The 20,772-nt window shown below is 39.4% G+C and overlaps 1 protein-coding gene across 1 annotated transcript in view; it reads left to right on the top strand.

Moving 5' to 3' along the window:
- The window catches only part of LARGE1 (LARGE xylosyl- and glucuronyltransferase 1), a 281,219-nt gene that overhangs the window by 138,283 nt on the left and 122,164 nt on the right, over positions 1 to 20,772 (top strand). Inside the window, exons 5-6 of the mRNA XM_084289677.1 lie at positions 3,754 to 3,836; positions 15,294 to 15,417. Of these exons, the coding sequence (XP_084145803.1) occupies positions 3,754 to 3,836; positions 15,294 to 15,417 (207 nt within the window). The remainder of the gene's footprint in view (positions 1 to 3,753; positions 3,837 to 15,293; positions 15,418 to 20,772) is intronic.

The following is a 20,772-nucleotide window of genomic DNA, read 5'->3' as shown; positions in this document are numbered from 1 at the left end:
AAGACCTATAAAAACACAGGAAAGGCAGATGTTACATGCCTCAGGGAAGCATTTATAGCATATTTACATGCTTATAACATGCTTTTAATATTGCTTAATCACATTCAAAAATTATTTATGAAGAGCTAAACAACTGTAGTGGAATGCCTGGCTAGTGCTACTGGAAAATTACTGATGTATGAAATGCTTCACCAAAGACTATTTTTAGCTATAGAAACTAATTAGACTTTATTAAAATCAGTATTTCACCATTCCAAAAAGTTGCCTCCAGGAGGAAAAAAGTAACATCTGTTTATCTAGGTACTTTATACTCCTCATCAGCATGGGATCTAAGGCCCAGTTCTTCATGTGGTCTTAGATAGTTTCTTCTCATAAATATCACTCCAGAATGGGCTTATATTAAATACTACTTTCAAAAACAGTTTTTACTTGTCTGTAGCAGCTAAAGCATTAACTTCTAAACCATGTCAGCATGCACCTTGGTTTCATTTTAAACTTCCTTTCCTAAAGAAGCTTAAATTAAATGCCTTTTCAGTACATGGTTTAAGCACTCCTGAAACTGTTTTAAATCAAAAATAGATATCTTTGTGTCTCTGATCCACAACCTATAAGAAGAACAGTGTGGTGGTTAACTTCTTCAGTGTTTTGATTACCTATCCATATCTCCATGTGTAAGTGAATATAAGAAAAGTGAATAAGAAAACAAAAAACAAAAAACAAACAAACAAAAAACAAACAACAAAAAAACAGAAATAATTCAAAAGTTTGGTAAGAATTACCATAATTTAAACTTTTGTTCCAGTGAGTTCCATTTTCTAAAAGCAGCTTCAATAAAACACCTGTGTTCAGACTTCTTGTAGCATATACTAGTAATGAACATGTCCATCATGCAACTCAAAAAGAGCATTGTAGGAATATGGACACTTTCAAGGAGCTCAGTTTAGTCTTGCAATGACTTCTGAATATCCAGACTGGAGATGTGTAACTGTAATTATCACCAATCCCAAACAGTGAGGAGCAACTGTAGCACGCAGAGCTTTGGTGTGGATGTTTGGAGGGACATGTTGAACCAAGCAGACAGGCTGCTGCATTGGCTTCACTCCTGAGGTTATGCGAATCACAGTGGCCCATTTGGGTGAGATCAGATATAGTCCCCTAGCCAGCTGCTGAAGGAAAATGAGGAATTTCAGAGAGCTGGGAAGGTGCTGACCAATTTCATGATCTGAGAGCAGATGCTCACAGTAGTATACTCAGGAGAATGCAAGTTCTTTGAAGTGCTTCCTTCTTCCAACCACTAGTGCCCTGTCTCCTCAGGATAAGGCTACAGACAGCTGCTCTCCTTCTGAACATGTATTTGGGACAAGCATGAAAAAAAAAAAAAGAAATCAGGCCTTTTTCATTAGGAAGCAAACACCTACAGACAGATTGTTTTATTGACCTCATGTTGACTTATCAATTTTCCCATCGATTCTGTTTAACAGTTAAACAAGGGGGTGGAGGGAGTGAACAATAGTCTTGCAGCATACTGCAGGCAAAAACTCTGAAAAAAAAAAAGAAGGGACTGGGTTTCTATTCTCTTTTAGGATTATTTTTCTTTCCTGTGGCTGATGGAAGGCAGGAATGGAAGTGATAAATAGTATCAAACACCACAGAGAATCTGAGCAGAAGATGTATGGATTCCTGTGTCTGAACAGAAGGATATTCAGCAGAGCAGCAAGTGCTGTTTTCTCACTGCTCCCTGTTTCAATCGGCATGCAAGACAATGACACCAACTAAACTAAAACACACCAAGGGATGTCTACTCTTAATTTTGAAACAAACTGATTTAGGAAAAGGAGAACAGATGTGGGCAAGTCCCTGACAGAATTAACTCTCTGATTTTGGGAGGAGTTGTAGGATGAAGGGAGAGGCTGTGAAGAGAGTGTTTTTGGCAAATAGAGGTAGCACAAAATGATCGTGACAGTGCTATTCCATCAAACCCCATCAAATATTTGTGTCTGGTGCAGTGTCTTCAGGTGAAGTGTTTAAAGCAGGCATGAGAGCATTCTCAGTTAATTTGATTTATATTGGCATTGAAGGCAAGGATCCTCGGTCTTCCAAGAGCCTGAGAAAGGCTAGGTGGCAGCCAGAGAGGATTCAGGGCATGCAGTGTTAGCAAATCAGTGCAGCCACAGGAACCCATGCCCATAAGCATCGTACAAACCACTGCTATAAAAAGTCATTAATAAAAGCAGCCTCTGTTCTCCCCTGTCGGTATCACAGGAGAGAAACCCTTTTGCAAAGTGCTGAGAACACTCAACTCCCATTGATATTAACACAAATTTAAATTGCCGAATACCTCACAGCACTGTTGTCGAAATGCACTGCAGTGTTCTCCTACCTTTGTGGACAGACGCTTGCCTTAGTCATTCCCGTCCCCTAAAAACCTCAGATCTTCCCAGCTTGTGGGACACAGTGGGCCTGGAGGCACCTGCAATATCTGTGTGGGGGCTACACAATGGCAGGGCGATGTGGCCATTGTATGATTCAAATTGTGCCCTGTACCAGGCAATGCTAATGGCTGGGGATATGGGCTCTTTAGCCATGCCCAACACATGCCACCTCCTGCGTAAATCTGCTTCTGTTACAAGCCAGGCTTTGGGAATGTATGACTATGTGAGAAGGCAAAATTCCTTATTTGTTCTCTGCATAGTGGGCTTTCTGTGGAAAATGAGAGCTGTGCGTGTGACAGACCAGCTAACCAAGCTTCAAATGGAAGCCAAATGAGGCTTCCCTGCAGTTTCACAGCTGTGTCCCTGATCACAGCTCTATGCGGCTGGCATAGTGAACTCTCCTTCATTTCTATGACCACTAACAAACAGAAAAGTATGGAAGCTGGGTCAAAATCTGCTAAGATTTTCTTTTGTTGCCAGGGAATAGCGATGGCTAATTTTAAAACCACAGAAGAGTAACTTAGCAGCATTTTGCAATTTATTACTTACTGCCTTAATTGTAATGACTAGTAGCACTTTTTCAATTTTCCCTTTCCTCTTGAACAGATGCGTAAACTTCTGCCTCAGACTAAAAGGGCGGTAGGGAGAAGGGACAGAGTAAGTGAATATTTACCAAGGCGGTAGCATGGGGAGGGTAGTGGGATTGTACTTCACATTAATGCCGCCTAGTACAGACCATGCTGCTGGTCATAAGCAGAGAGGTGACCCTGTGCCTTTGCAATTAGTGTCCTATCTTATCACTGGGGCACACCCAGCCCAGGGCAAAAAGGTTGTCTCGCTTGTCCATCAGAGCTTGCTCACCCTCTCAGTAATAGCTATCCTTAGGATGGAAATAATGCGGATTTTCTACAAGCGTATCTGCTAACTATCAGACATATTTTTAAACTTCGGTTCAGAAGGTTAAACAGTGTCTGCATGTTTGCATACTCAGATTTTTGTGTGCTGCTAAATGGATGTGTGTGTATGTGTGTACACGTGCACACACATATGCTCTTAGCTAATAAACGCAATTCTGTTCAGACATTTGATGTAATTTAGGGACAGTAATGACTTTGGAATGATGATGGTGTTATAACTCAATTAAGATGTTTTTAACAAACTGCCTCAAGTGGGCTGCAAACAGCTGCAAAACACCCACTCAAATCTTTTAACAATCGCCGCACTAAATAATAGCACTGTCATGTATGTGCTTTCCTTAATAAGCGATAGAACACAGGAGCAAGCTTTAATTTTTGTTCTTTTTGTTCTTCTTCTCCCACAGACTATCCACGTCGCCATTGTTTGTGCAGGGTACAATGCCAGTCGGGATGTTGTCACACTCGTCAAGTCTGTCTTATTTCACAGGTAAAGGTAGCTTTCTTTTTTTATATGTTGTATATCTGATTATGGCTAAATAAGCTCTTGTTACATTTGATCTCTTATTCAATAGAAAATCAGATTCCCTTTCCTGTCTGCCTTTTCTTTGGAAAGAAAAAAAGCATGAAATCTATGACCACCATAAATAGATTCACTCATATAAATATTTCTACAGTAAATTCAAGGGATCAGAAATCTACTTGTTTCCCTTTCTTGTTGCATTGCAGGAATCGATACCATATCTGAACTGTAAAGCATTTGCACACGCCTAAATGCTGGAAAATAATAGTAATAACAGCTTTGTATTCATTTAGCGTACTTTTGGTACCAGTTTATGGTACAGGTGTAGATAATAATTTGAAAGCCATATATATAAGTACACACCAGTTTCTTCTGTATTCCAGCTTCCTAATTAGACACTTGTTTTTCAATGTAAATCTGTTACTATAGTCTATATTATTTCACCAAAGTCAGATTATTTATTGTGGCCTTGGAGGAGCTACTGGCAGCCCCCCAGAAGGCTTTGCAACTTGTTTTTAGCACATAGAGCACAGTTACATCCCAAAATGTAGAGGCATCAATGTCCAATGAAGATAAAATAGCCAATTCTCTTAATAAACAGCAGCTCCAGAAAAAGTGAAATGACGTTAAACTCTATGTGGGCATATCTGTATATCCCTTGTACACTTTAGTCAGTGTTGCAGAAGATGGATTGAAATGGGGAAGTGAGAGACTAGTCAAACTGTTTAACTCAAACAGGACACATAAATTAATAAAGTGTGCTTAGTATATGAAGAGTTTACTAAGGAGGTAGTTTGTTTCAAACACTGTTTCATATTGAATGATATTTTATACCAGGGAGGAAGAATCTTGTTCATGTCATGCTAATATCTTCTTACACCTGTAGTGGAGCATTCCATTCCCCCACCTTGCTCTTCTGATCCCTGCTGGAACACTCTGAGTAATCACTCCCTTACCATGTGTTTAGTGCACCATTTTAACACTACCCATTTCTGGTAACCTTCCACAGAGAATGTAAATGCTTACCTTTTACAATGTGGTAAAGGACTCATTAAATATCATTTTAAGAGCTTGGCTGGAGTGCACGTGGAGACAGGACATTCTCTGAACTAGGTATTAGGAAAAATTTTGTAACTGTGATAGTGGTCAAACATTAGAACAGGCTTCCTAATGAGGTTGTTGATGCCCCATGCCTGACAGTGTTCAAGAGGCATTTGGATAATATGCTTTAATAATGTGCTTTAACTTCCTGTTACCCTGAAGTGGTCAAGAATTTGGACTAGATGATCTTTGAAGGTCTCTTACAACTGAACTATTCTATTCTCCAAAATACGAGACCAACTTTCACTATTAATATGTAGCCTTTGCAGGTCTTCCCAGAAGTAGTATGTTCTTGTTAGTTGACTACAACAAAGGAGTAGGAGCAAGAAAAACAATACTAAAATAAACATAAAACCAAAACAGCAGTAAAAACCTGTATCATGCTCTTGGCAGGATTTTCCTGAATGTTAAAACCCTGTTAAATTTTAAAACTTTATCTATTTCCAATCAGACTCCTGAATTATTCAGTGTAAAGTGGCTTTATATTGCAAGAATTTGGGGTGTTTTGTCTATTTTGATTGTTTTTTTTTAAGGGGGTTCTTGAAAGTACACATTTTTATGGCGATGGGAGTATTTTCAGTGCTTAGCTTTTTAGCATTTTTCTCTCTTGGTACTTGCCTCCATTTTGAGAAGACTTTAGAATTCTGTATGTTTCCAAAGGTGCTGTAAATAATAGGAATGTCATAGCTCAAAGGTTTAGGCAGTCTGCTTTTGTGTCACTTACAGGAAATTCCTCTGTTTTATCACTCAGCTAAACAATTAAACTTATAAACAATCTGCCATAAGTGGTATGGGAAATATATTTAAATAAAACAATGAAAACAGAACAAAGAGAAGTAACATTGGTATTTTTGATTCTGGTGGAGTCTGCCCTTGTCAAGAACACAATTACTGTTTGGCTAGCAGTACTACTCATCTCAAAGGATTTGTCTAGCTCAGCAGAAGAGTTGAAGTTCAGTATAGCTAATGAAACTTCAGTAGAGTTACAACTTTCAAGATAACCTATCTCACTTGTTTGCTCAAAATATACTGAAAGACAAATCTGAGTGCATTCCTACCCAGAACTAGTTTTTCTCAATGGGTGTTAAATGGCCCACTTGGAAGGAAAGATGTTCTCAGAGAAGAAATACAGCTTCTTTGACAATTCTTCCTGATCTTCTAGAAAATGCAGGCAAATGATTAGACTTCTAAAGCATCTGTCGATGCTGTGGCTACATAGCAGAGGACCATGCCTCAGAAAGTCTCCTTTCTTGTGTCTCTTTCTTTGAAGTGGCGAAGAGGACTGGAGAATGAACAACAAACTCAACTGAAAATTGCTTTTAAGTGTAAATGAATATTCCTTGCATTGGTTGCCATGTGCAAACAGTGTTATGCTGGAGACTGGTATTCATTTGAAAGGTTACCGTGACTAGAGAGTTTTACTTTAGTTGCTAGGATTTGTTTAATTGTAGGAAAGGAAGATGGAGACAGGTCATGATACTGCATTAGGAGGAATGAGTTAGGAGAGTCCGAGGCTTTTAGTTCAGATGGTGGGATCTTCATGACATCAATAGCAGATTCACCATCTGACTCGAAGGTCATCAGTGAAAAGAGGCATGGAAATGTCTCTTTTTCTAACCGTAAAATTTGTAGCAGGGAATTTGTCCTACTTGGCATTGTCCAATAAAACAAGGAGAATAGGTATTTGAAAGAACTGTGTTTCCACTGGCACAGAAGTTTGCTTGTTCTATCCTGTAAACTAAAGTTAGGCTACTGGTCCTTTGCCTATAGGATCACCACATTTAATTTTAGATATAGTTTTGCAAGAACAGAACAAAAACGCTTCTAAACATATTGTCGAAGAGATTTTTTTTCCCTTGTTCAGAGTTTCTGGTTATCAGGGTTTGACAGAACCTGATGTGGCAGGTGCAGAATTTGCCTGTAAGAAGAGAGATAGGGAGAGTATTGCAGAACTGAAAGATGCTCGTGTAGCAAACACAGCTGTTGTTACGGGCAGGCACAGTGTGGGTTCTCCTTGGGCAGCTGAACCACTGCACCTCAGTCCTGCTCTGCAACACCCTGAATGTACTCTAGTGATTAAGCAACTGGCCCCTCAAAGCAACCACACTTCATCTCCTTTTCCAGCTGCCCTTCATTTGGTATCCGTTGTAAGAGCACTGATTGCAGTGAATCTGTCGGGGATTCACAGAGATGTCCTGCCTGCTCTTATTGGCATTTCCTTCCAGTTTACTATTTAAAGCATGTTTTAACTGAGTATCTCTGTATTTTAACACAAGAAGGGATGCCTCAATTCCCTGCTTCTGTAGGGAATCCCTACTCCTGTAGTGCAGAAATTCCGAGAAAAGGGAGCCATGTCAGTGTAATCATCCCTCCCCTGCGTACTAACGTATTTGTTGCAGCCCCAGCTTTGAGCTAGAGTGCTAGATAGAGAGACACAAGACAGCAGGGGTGCTGGGTCATTAAGAATAGAAACTACAGGAGTTTCTGTAGACGGACTGTGCTGTCTACTCTCTACCATGAATGTACAGCAAATCCTGCATATTGAACATTTCAGCTCTCCCCAGGTCTTCCTCTGCCAGGTCTAAAAAGGCAAGTTTCTGATTCTAGTCATACCATATATATCATGAGACATAGGCAAACTATTTGTTCAAGCCATTTGGGAAACTATATCTGTCTTTGAGTTCCAGAGAGTGGGAAGAGGAGGGGGAAGGGGCAGTATGGTTAATTCCCTATAAGAACACCGTCGTTCAAAAATGCATTTTGCTCCCAGTGGAAAAGGAGCTTGATTCCAGTTTTGTCTTCAGAAAACGTATGTTCAAGCCACAAAATCCCAGCAGCTTTTAACACCCAGTTTGACATAACTGACAGTCTGTTCTCATGGGGGCACTCAGCAGAGCTGCGATAGTGCAGAGTTTGCAGACTCTGATAAATATGCATTGGCACTGCCGCACAGAGGGAGGCATGTAGAATGAGCGCTTAGTCCTAGTCTGCAACTTTCCTGCTTACCTCTCTGGGGCATCTAGTTCCTAATTATGACGGATTTTATAAATCTGCTGCAAGGGTGAAAAATACTCTCTCTCAGCCAGTTTAACACAGCCAAGCTCTTATCAATATTTTCTAAGTGCAACGTAAGTTTAGTTTTTCCGAAGCAAAAGACTAAACACTACTAAAGATGTTGGGTCAGCTGGGCAAAATGTAATGGAAATGCTTTGGGAATGTATTTAGTTTTCAAATGTGATGCAGTGTCCTGTGGCTAATAACTCTCCTTGAAAATTCTGCAGCTGCTGGTACAAGTTACAGTGGTCCTTTTCAATGTTTTACTTAATTTCTGAAAAATGTAAAGCTTAGAGTGTCACGGAAACAGCCCAGAGGTTATAGTTTCACATTGCAAAGATCATTGCCGTCTCTACTTAGGTAATTCTTAACTTCACTAAGAGCTGGAATTATTTTAAATGTACTCTTATCTTTTCCAAAGACATGCTAAACACCGTGTTTCATTTGGGAACAAAGAAAGGCCAAAATTACACAACATGTTGCTGGCAGCTAGGTCAGCCAGAGGATCTGTAAGAAATTACCTTCTCTTCTGTCTCAGTTAATACTGCCTTGCCAATGAACTCCCTTGTATATAGATATCTGTGTGTGTCAGCAGAGTGTTTTTCTCCTCTCCTCTCCTCTCCTCTCCTCTCCTCTCCTCTCCTCTCCTCTCCTCTCCTCTCCTCTCCTCTCCTCTCCTCTCCTCTCCTCTCCTCTCCTCTCCTCTCCTCTCCTCTCCTCTCCTCTCCTCTCCTCTCCTCTCCTCTCCTCTCCTCTCCTCTCCTCTCCTCTCCTCTCCTCTCCTCTCCTCTCCTCTCCTCTCCTCTCCTCTCCTCTCCTCTCCTCTCCTCTCCTCTCCTCTCCTCTCCTCTCCTCTCCTCTCCTCTCCTCTCTCTCTCCTCTCCTCTCCTCTCCTCTCCTCTCCTCTCCTCTCCTCTCCTCTCCTCTCCTCTCTCCTCTCCTCTCCTCTCCTCTCCTCTCCTCTCCTCTCCTCTCCTCTCCTCTCCTCTCCTCTCCTCTCCTCTCCTCTCCTCTCCTCTCCCTTTCCCCTAGCCCCTTCCCCTTTGCGTTTCCCTTCCCTTAACATTTTCCTCCGTTCTCAAAACTCACACCTCAATGGAGATGTGAGCTCATAGTATAACATCAGATACTTCTCAAAGTAGCCCTTAAGAAGGCTGCCTACAACTTTGAAGTAAAGCATATGTCTAAGTATTTTTATTATTAGGACTTTAAACTGTGTTATAAATAGCTGCAAGAATAATAATCTGTGTTTTTTGTTTTTTTTTTCTTAGAACAAGTAGAGTAAGATAAACCAAAAGAAAATCTAAATTAAATAAAAAAGATGACATATAATTTCCAAGTAAGAGTCACAAGTCAACACCGGCTGGTAATTAAAGCTTATGTAATCTAATGACTGTATTCCATGGAGACCACTTTGCCTTAATGGAGTTAATCTGAGAATCTAAAACCTTTGTCATCATTTCCCACTTTTCTAACACGTCAGTCTATTTTATGGGAGATTTTTCTGGCAAAAACTGTAATGTATGCACTGTTTTCTCTGATGCATGTAAATGCATCAAAAATACATGTTTCATTTTATATTTCTAGCTGTCCTAACAATGGAGGAATAATGGAGAAAGCAATGTTTAAAGAAATCTGTCCATGAAATCTCTTATTAATTTCCAAAGTGATTCCTGTAAGTTAACACAAAACAAGACAATCCATAAATGAGGCAGCTCATGCATCTTAAGATCTCTCCAATAGTTTGGGGAGCATTTTAATCAATACTGGATGTGAAAGGGCTTGAAAAATCTTTAATGATTTCCACATTGAAATTCTTCCCATATGGATCGTCATATGGGCATTAGAAAAAAAAATAAAAAAAAAATCCCAAGCTGCCTTTTATAATTTCTGTTTGAAGTTCTTGTAACCATTTGTTACAGATATAAAAGGTATTACCTTGTTGTGCTTCTCTTAATAAAGTACAGGTTTTGGAAATAAACCCCCTGGGCTACTGGCCTTTTTATATTCTTAGAAAAAAAAAAATCCTCTGTTACAGAAAGAGACCATACAACCAAGCAGCTGCTTTTTGAATTGCTAACAATTGAGCTATGGAATAATACAGAAGGGAAGAGTGAGTCTTGGTTCACTACTCCCTTTTTCAATGATAGGTTTTTGTATTTAATTCTGTGGCACTGGCTATTCTAAAAGAATGGTCCACAATGCTTGAGCAAGCAGATCAAAACTGTGATGAGGAACGAGAAGTTTTAAAATGTAAAAATAAGACATCGTGAGATATATATATATATGGAAATGAGTATCTCAGGATAGGTTCCTAAAGGTCCTGATTTTTAAAGTTATTGAATTATTTTAATTTTACTAAATGTTATAGGACCTCAGCAATTCTGAAAATAAAAGCATTCTTTTAAGCTCCTATATTTAGGTATAACTGCCTGTATTTAAGCATCCATGCTTGAAAATGTTGGGCAGAATCTCTTTTCATTCACTTTTGAAGAAAGCAATTTAGGTAAAGAAATGTGAGCTGTTCATATGTAGTTTACACTACCAGGTAGTATTCTGGCCTTAAGGTAAGCAGAAATAATTTAATATACGAGGATTTACAGTTCTCTAAGTAGAGCAATTAAAACCTTGGGTTTCCACTTGCAGGGAAATACCCATATTTTTAAAGATCTTTCTTCTGCATTAAGCATTTTCCATGTACCAGAAACAGCGGAAGGTTGTATTTGGTAAAAATTCAGATATTTACACTCTCTGAGATCAAAGAGATTAAGTGATGTCTGGATATTGAGGAGAAACTCCCTGGTCATTTCTGTATCTGTTTCTATAGTGAGGAAACTGGAAAACTGGGAGATCAGAGCTGAAGGGCTGTCTGCTCTGAAAGCCAGGATACTGGAAACCTTGAATTCTGAGCATACAAATATACATGTAAACTGAGAATTTTTTAAAACCTAATAATTTTGTAGCAGAAATGTATCAAAAATGCCACATATTGACCTATAGTATTCAATTGCTGTCACCATTCACAGTATAGTGCTTTATAGCAGTACAAGATAAAACCAGCTTCTACTGTGTGTGATTTTTTTGTTTTCATGACATGCCCGGTGGAGAATGAGTTGTATGGTATGTATCATATTTAGCTGTGCTTTGAGTTGGTCAGCAAAGGGAAAGGCAAAGGAAGTTCAGCTCACATTGTGAGTGAGAGAAGAGGACGTTTGTGTTGGTCATTACTCGTTCTGAGACTTCATTCCAGGTTCTCTCCAATCCAAGAAAGAAGTCCCAAGTTTCAGGGAAATGGAAGGAAACCGTTGGGTCATCCCTTTAACTGCCCTGCCATTGCAGGAAACCACAGCATAAAAGTCCTTTCCATAACTTGATCTACCTTCACAGCAGTTTCTTTAACTACAGCATCATATTTATGCAACTCATCATATGAGTTGCATATTTTTATGCAACTCAGTTTCCTCTAGCAAACCTCAGTGTCTTCATCTGCTCATTAAACTTCTTCAACAGGCATACCACCTTCCCTTGTACCCAAGCAATGGACTCTCGAGCTTTTTTTTGAGAGACTTGGTTATCTCCCCCTTCTTTTCCCAGTCTTCTTAAACTGTAGCTGCTAAATGCATGTACCTCTCCATATGGCTATCTCTTAACTAGTCGTAGGAGCAATACTGTTTAATTTCACTTTTATAAACCTTGTATACCAAAATGTCTCTGTCCTGGAAAAAAGACCTATCCAAAGAAGGAAATAGCTTTCAGTAGCACCAAATGGTATAGCAAAACATCTAAGGCTAATGAAATGTATCTTTCAGTGAAGTCCTTCTTGATTCCCATGATTGTCACTGGTGATTCAATCAAGTTGGCAAATAATTAAGAGGAAAGATAGCATTCTCATATCTCTTGAGAAAAATTTCTCATCTTATAGACTCTCTTCTGTATCTTTTACAATGGATGATGATTGATCTTCAAGCTTCTGCACTTGTTTCATAAACACTTTGAAGCAATCCATTTCTTTTTGGGCTTTGCAAATGCAGACCCCAGAACAGGTGAAAGATGTCATCTGTGTGTATGCTAGTATGGTTACCTTCAGAAGATCTTGCACATTTCAGCCTGTGCTCTGTTGCCTTCTAGCACCACAAACCTCAAACCACCCTTTTCACATAACTAAAATCTCATCTGGAATAAAATTTTCTGTGGCTGATGCACATACAGTTGTAGATGTCAGCAGGTCACTATTCTGTTTTGGGGATACATTTCTGTAAGTGATAATCCTCTGCTTTGCCTCTGACACATACTTTCCTTCCAGCTGAATCTTTACCATGAGGCTAACGACTTGAAAGAGATTTCTGTGTCAGAGTACAACGACTCCTTTCTTCTTTTTCCCAGTAGGAGCTGAACTAAAGAAAATGTCACCCACTTGTTCCCATTTAAGTTTCATACAGTCTAGGTCATTCAGATAAGTGTAAACTGCTACTGAACATCTGAGCATCTTTGTATCGGATTTTTTCTTTTCAAGTAGTGTGTTTTATCTTCAAATATTTTATACCAATTCCATTTAACTAAATGACGGTTTGAAAGAAGATGTAGCTTTCTTGTTTTTTAACTGATTTTACTCTTCTGGTTCTACTTTGCAATATATAGATAAATGACCCTGGAAAAAAAAAAAAAAAGAAGCAAGATTACTGAAGAACACCAGCTGGGAAATAGTCCTACCAGATACCAGACTCAGCCCCTGCTAAGCAGACGGACCTGTATAGAATGTGTGTGTTGACAGTCTATGCCTCTTTGCCTTGAAATACTGCATTGCCAATACCTAGATCCACTGATTTTGCACCTTTGTTTCTCTTGACCTTTTCTCTGCTAATGAAATACATTTCCTGATCACTGCTATTTCCTGATTTTTTCTTGGCAAGGTGCCTGGTTACTGCGGAATCCGCATGAGCCAGGATGTGGTCTTCTCTCCTGCTGGGCTGGTGAAGCAGATATAATTGCTGTGATCCCTTTGGCTTGGTAATGGGACCCTCCACAGCTGGCAACCTACAACTTTTCCCTTTCCCCTGCTTACTGCAGGGCACACAGGAGATTAAAAGACCTTTGTCCTTTTGGAAAGCATGTTGTGGCTTAGTGTTTTGGATATTGTTAAACTCAGGTCAGTCATGGGTTTATTCTGCCATCATGATTAACTCATATATAAGGCTTCTTACCAGCCCTTTTTCTGCTTCTCCTATAAGCATATAATTTGATCCACAGTCCCCTTGAAACCAATAGAACAGCTTCACTGAGATTACTGGATATTCGGTTGGATTTTATGTGCACTATTTCTAATGCTGCAAAATCCAGCCATACATTGCTTATTACTACAGTCTCTTTTTTCTGCTGAGAGGTGTTATGATACTATGAACCATTATGTGTATTTTCAGGTTTTCTTGTGGACTTTGTCGAGTGAAAAACGATATTACTCATCAAAGCAGAGGAAAGTAGCATTAAAGAGAAAGGCACATATTCTTCATTAAGGCAGGAAATGGAGAAAGAAATAACCTTCATCTTTTGGATTAAGCCCAAAAGTATAATGGAAATGTGTTGGCCTGAACTAACATAGATTTCTTCACTTCTCATTCACACGGCAGAATGTAGTAGCATCAGTCATACTCCACCTTAACCAGCATCTGAAACGAAATGGTCCTCTTTTTTAGATGAAAAATATCATTTGACAAGTACACCCATTTACCTTTATAAATTTCACAGTAATGAGACTCCAATAGTCTGCCCTTGGGATCAAAGAAAGGTTGAACCAATCCTAAAGACTAAATGGACCATCTGTCATCTTGGTGGCTTTTGCAAACTCTGTCCTTCTCTGCTTACAGTGGAAGTTGCTAAGTTAGTGATAAACATGGACGACTACAAATCATGACTCACTTCCACTAGCAGGGTTTCATACTTCTACCACAGAAGCTGAGTAAAGATCAGATTGTTGCTTACTGTCCCTCAAAGAGAGAAGCAAGGTTAAGGAATTTAAACATGGTATTTGTAATGTCAACATTCAGATTACTGTAGAAAAGTCTGTATACTGTCAGACATTGCCAATCTTGTTGATACTGGCTTCACTCATCCTGGCTTTGAAGCTTTTCGTGGAATCATGGAATGGCTTGTGTTGGAAGGGACCTTTAAATATTATCTAGTCCAACCTCCCTGTAAATCTCTCACTAGTTCAGGTTGCCCAAAGCCCTGTCCAATCTCATCTTGAACACTTCCAGGGATGGGGCATTCACAACTTCCCTGGCAACCTGTTCCAGTGTCTCACCACTCTCATGGTGAAGAATTTTTTCCTTATACCTTACGTAAATGTACCCTCTTTCAGTTAAAAACTATCACCCCTTGTTATATCACTACAAGACCTTGCAAAACTCTCTCTCCATCTTTCTTATAAGCCCCCTTTAAGTATTGAAAAGCTTCAGTAAGATCTTCCCAGCTCCAGGCTGAACAACGCCTGATCTCTCAGCCTTTCTTAGTGGGAGTGGTGTTCTGATCATCTTTGTGACCCTCCTTTTGACTTAGGCCTAGTCCTGAAATTACAGAGACGAACCCAAACTAGTGTCTGAGAGTAATATATTTTCTTTGTTCCTGCTTTTCTTGAACCCTGTCACCCTTTTAGGAACAAGGACGTGGGGAAATTTGCAATTTCCAGTCTATTCATTATTCCAGTACCTAGAAGGCACTCACTTGAAACATCTGGTTTCATGTGGGACAGCTGTTGATACCCCAAGTTCGCTTTGTAGAAATGATGCATGTAAACTCAATAGTCTGGAACGTTATCTCATTCAGGTGATTATTTTTTCACCTTCCGCTCCACCCCTATTGCTCTACAGAAAACTATTTTTAACATAGAGATAAATTACCATGTTGACTTAGAACTGAAAGCAATCACTTTCACAACCCATGGCTCAAAGAGGGGTTAACTTGGCTTTCTTTTAAGGGTCTTGTAGTAGTAGGGATCAGATCCTCAGCTGTCATAAATCTTTACATTCCACTGAAGTCAAAGGAAGTGTATTTATTTACAACCACCCAAAAACTGATCCAGTATTTCTATTATTGTTCATTCAAATTGTAAGTGCCTCAGCATTTTAGCAACAGAGCAGTACTTCACCAGACATGATGTACGCTTTATCTTGCAACCTTAGACATGCATAAAACTTTGTAAGCTATGATGTTGTCCTTCTACAACAGAAATTACAAACCTTTGGACCAACATATTTTTCTCCCTTCTCATATCAGGCGAAACCCACTCCACTTTCACCTCATCGCGGATGCAATTGCCAAACAAATCCTCGCAACTCTGTTCCAGACGTGGATGGTCCCTGCTGTGCGCATAGACTTCTATGATGCAGATGAGCTCAAGGTAAAGACAAGCACAAATGTTACTCATGCACTTCTGGTTTCATGTCACCCTTTTCTATTCATCTGTCTGGACTGGGGATTGAAGGAGAATAGCATTAGTCCTGGCTAAAAATAACCCTAACCCACATGATTGTAATCTCAGTTGCACTTAACTAGAAGAGACTGATTTGCTAAAACCAGTGAAGTTTTTCTTCTAATGGTATATATTTTGTAGCAGCTTAGAATTTTACCTGGTCTCAAGAGGATTCTGTTTTTCTGGGTTGCATTGCATCTGACCACATTATGTTTTCCTAAGGATGCTTAGGAAACCAATGGAGGAATCACAAGTATCTTGTTTAATAAGCCCAAGTCTGTTATCAGAAACAATCAATCTCCTTGCATTTCTCAAGCATGGGTGTGTAACAATGTAAGTACATGTACTCTGAAGAGGTATCAATATTAAACTTTGAAATAACTACCCTTTTTTATCTGGATGCCCTTTCAAAAGAAATGACTGAAGAAAGCAGTGTTCCGATGGGGGAAAAAATGACTTACTCAAGGCATGAAGTAATTATCTTCTCACAGAGTTGAAAAGTTTAAATTAGATCACAGAGACACAGCACTGAGATTAAGCTACATGTTTTTTAGCTGTGGATGTAGACAGAAGAATTCAGATTTTAACATTTGGAGTGTGTGGCAATCATTTGTATGACTTACCAGACTGTTCTGAACTACGCCCCAAAACAAGTCAAAAAGAAAATTTAGAAAATTGCTATGCTAATTAGGGGGTAAATTCAAAGCACACCAAGTTGTAGAATCTTGAATACAAAATGTTACAGAAAGAGGTGGAAAAGGGAAAAATTATCCTGAAGTAAAATATTTTCTTTCTAGCTATTTTTATTTATTTATTGGTTCTTCCATATGAAGCTATATCAGGTATTAACCTAATTAGCTAGAGATCTCCCTTTTGTTCTTTATAGCTTCATAGTAAGGAGGAGGTTTGTTCTTGTTAGTCTTGAACATATCTATATTACATGTACTTTTCTGTAAATTGTAGGAAATTACAGTACATAATTAGCCTCTCAGCGGGGCAAGACAAGCCTCTTAATGTTTTCCTTCTGGTCATTTGGGTATGGTCCAATCCAGCTAAGTAAATAATAACCAAGAGAGTTTACATCAGTGATCCCCAACTTACTGATTTATAGGCAACAACATTGTGCAGATAAGATGCTGTAGAGTAAAGCCTTGTTTTGTGCCTTCCTCTTCACTTTAATTTTTGTGTGGCTGGCAACCTAAGGCAACACTGGACTGTCTTGCATATAATCCATAGGCTTTAGATTTGGAAACCACTTTCTTACTGGATGTGAGTAATGACACATAAATACAACCTTACTGGTCAACCATTCTTGCTCAGAGCATACTAAGCAATTTCCCTGAATTCAATACTCAAAAAACACTCTATAAAATAGTACACAGCATAGATGAATGTGATGGACAGCAGGATTTTTTTTTTTAAAAAGGATTTTTAAAAATCCAGGAGTAATACTGGCTCATATCCAGATCATGCAGCAAGTTTTAGCAAAAAACTGTTTAAGGAGCTGTTTAAAGGCAGCTGTGGGAGCTCATCTCTTTTGTTTCCTACATAACCTCTAGAGAGGATTTAATGATTGTTTTGGGTTCATGTTTTTGACATGCACTCTTGGGAGCTACATTATGCAGTCCAGTGTTAGGAAAATGTAGAGCTTATTCTGGAATGTTTTACTTTTCTACCTTTCTCTGAAGTGATCTATGAATCCACTGTTGCAGTATATACCAAATCTCAGTTTGAAAGGCCCTCCATAGTGCTTTTTTAAACCTGTAATCAATACTAATTGCTGATGTTTAAGAGGTTTATACTGAACAATAGCTTGAGAAGTTTCTGCTTAGCTTTCATTCACCACTGTTTCATTGTTTTGGAGTACATTTTCACTGCTACAGAAAACATTTCATTTCATATTTGTTTGTTTTTCTTCCCTTGGGTCAAGTATGAGCTTCCAGCCCCTTGCTTCCTAATGCAGCAGGAGTGGGGCATGTTAGCTTAAGCCCTTTAGTTCTAGGAAAAGTCCTGCTTCTGCTCAGCCAGTGGAAGGGAGCACATAATGTTAGATCCCCCATAAATAGTATGAATGCTTGTTTGCTTTCAAGTAGCTATTTTGAATTCAGGCAACACAATCCACTAGAGTATTAATTTTTTAAAAGGCAAAATTTGGAGACAGAAATATTTGGAAATGTTTCTTAACATCTGCAGCTCTTAAAGGCACACTGTTTAGTTTAGAGTAAGAACAACCAGTATCCTGAAGGAAAGTAGAGGAAATAAGGCTCTGTAGTAGTTGATGTTTCCTCTCAGGTTCTAGAGGAGAGCTGGATGCCTCATAGCAAGAAACGGAAGACAAGGTACCACTGAGTATCCCAGATTTTCTAGTGCTGGCAAACAAACATAGCACTTCGTATGCTGCCATGAATTAACCATGTCAGATACTCCTTTTAAAATTTAGAGAAGACTTATTTTTCCTTTTTGCAAGATGACACAGCTGTTCATATTTATCCTGCAGCACATAAAGCCTACATTCATTCTCTCCGTGGAGGTAGGTGCTGCCAAACTAACACCAGCCTACTTAAAAGGGGCATAAATCACAGGAGAACATACCCACAGCGATGTCTTTGAGGCACATGATAGGGGATGCAGCAGAAGAGGAGGAGACCTGGCTGTGGAGCTGAACCAAAGCAACAGCATTTCCAGGAGAATGGTCAGACACAGCTGAGATGGGAGCTAGGCAGATATATTTATTCCAAACTGTCATTTTTATGATTGTAACTGCAAGTTCTAGTAGGACTCTTGTAACCTCCTCCAAAATAATTTGGTGAGTCTTCTCATTGCCTTACCAGTAACCACAAGGGAGACCTGTGTTTAAAAGATCTTCCTCACCTCAGAAGCCGTCTATATTGTGGACTGTACTGGCATTGCAACTGTCTCCCATTAACTAAACATGCTACCTGCAGTTAGTAATTAGCAGTAAGCATCCCTGAAGAGTGGAGAGCTGGTAATGGCAACAGTAATAGAGACATTTCATAGCTGCTGCAGAGTTTGTGATTTTTCTACTCGGTATGGCCCACATGTGTAACACTTCCACATCCACATAGCCACATACGGCTCTGATTTCAAACTGGAAAGTGACTTGGCATTGTAGATTCACTTTATATGCTCACATCAGCCCTGTCATTCAGCTTTGGTCCTAATGCAGTAGATGTAGCTGTTATAGCACTGCCTCTCACCAAATAACTAGAAATGGAAAATTATCTTCTTTGAACATTAAATAAAAGAAAAATATATACCTGTGAAACGTTGATCTAAAGGACCCATTACAGCTGTGGCTTGCAAATATTATGCTGCAGGTTATTGTATTTTTTCAGTTCAGTCTCACATGAAGAAAGTCCAGAGCTAACCATTAAAGATGTGCATACACTAGCACATAGCACTAGCACTTCATTATTTGATGTGGAATCTCATGCCAGTTCGTTCACATGGAAGTACAGGCATTAAACCCAATGTGATCAGTACTGGCCCAGAGCAAAAGGAGCAGCTGATAAAGCAGTACTGAGTATGTGATGTGTGGAATATAGATGAGGCAGGTTTGTTTTTCCAGATGTTGCCTGACAGACTGCTGACAACATCAGGTGAACTGAGGGAAGCAGAAGGTAGAAGGAGCAGTTGTCTGCTCTGCTGTGTGTGAATGTTGATTGCCCAGATAAATGTAGTCTCGTCATCACTGGTAAAGCAGAAAAGACACGTCCTTTAAATAGTTGGGCTCACAAAAGGGCTGCAGTTGATCTGTGAACTGGAAGGTAGGGGTGTTGATTAGGTTTTTGCAACAGATGAATGTTTGATCTGAAAGCGAAATGTGAAAAGCTTTTCAGTTTTCTGCACATATGGACAATACTCCAACATTTATTGTTCCCAGAAACAGTAGACTACAAATCTCAGTACAGATGCTGCCTTAGGTGATTTCATACCTGAAATGTTGGAGTAGTCCATAAATTCAATCACAGTAAGATGCATGATCCAGAGAGGAAATTCAAGCTGGAATAATGTATGGAATAAGTATTACCTAACTTAAGGCATTTACTTAAGCATGAAATGAGTTGTGTCTTAGAAGTTCCATTTTCTTGCCATCTGAACTGTGAAGGTCAGATGTTGACATCGTTTGGCCAGACAGAGAGGCAAAGACTTCATTTAAGTATGAAAAATAATTATTTAATTGTAAAAGTAGTGTTGCTGGATCTCAAGGCTGTCTGTGTGCATACCCAGTCCACTTAAGTTGTTTATTCCTCTGGTGGTCCAGGAACTCTTGGGTATCACCTGCACAGATGAGATAATGGGCTGGTTTGAGATAGCAGACCAAACTGAAACTAGTCAATTGACTGAACTGCTGGCCATCTGCAAAAGTATTTGACAGATTGTAACCGGAGCTCTCCCAGTGGGAATTTCTGACAGTTCTTGAGATTCCCCAGGCAGTCCCTGCTGTGCCTACACCAATTTGTGTGCTTAAATGTGTTGATTAACATCCTGGATGGAGAATCTGGTGGTCTCAGAGATTCTCAGGCAGTTCCTGTTGGAAAATTCATCAATTGTACAAGGGTAAAAAGCTTGTAATTATTCAATCAAAACAGTTCCTACATGTATAAAAATGATCATGTAGGACAGCGATCTTTTGTACATACTTTAGATAGTTAGGAAATGTTTTGTATGTAGGTTAAGGTGATCTATAGTGATGGATCAGGCATGTGCAGGAGTGGTCATGTAGGACAACAGCTGGATTATAAAAATTGGACAGAACAGTGTTTGTTAGGGAGTCTCACCCAATCCAACTAAGATACAACTGCAATGCCCCTTAAAGTGGAGCTCCCGACACTGTCCAAATAGCAGCCAAGTGTCCTGTTTGAGAAACTGGATTGTCCATGAAAGAGTTACCCTAAGCCAATATCCCAATAACAAGTTAGCTTTTTTTTTAACATATGCTCTGTTCATAGCGTCTGTGCAACAAATGACACCAAAAGCAAATCAAATACCGTGACATTTTTTGTTACCAGGAAAGCTTTTCCAATGAATGATAGCACTGGTGGGGCTGCACATATCATACATTGCCATAGATCAATTTTGGAAATGTGTTCAAGAAAGCACTTCCTACAGAACTTCAGATACCACCTGCTGAACATAGGCGCTAAGGACTTGACTGACAATTGGGAGGATGTGAGATATCTGATGAACAGGTTATTAGTTTAGTGTCAGTCACATCAACTACAGACGCAACAGCAATGATAACAGCGTTGAGAAAGCCTT

Source organism: Netta rufina (genome assembly GCF_964035555.1).
Source record: "Netta rufina genome assembly, chromosome: 1".
NCBI classification, from domain to species: domain Eukaryota; kingdom Metazoa; phylum Chordata; class Aves; order Anseriformes; family Anatidae; genus Netta; species Netta rufina.
The sequence above is the reverse complement of the archived record's forward strand: the minus strand, read 5'-3'. Positions and strand labels throughout refer to the sequence as shown.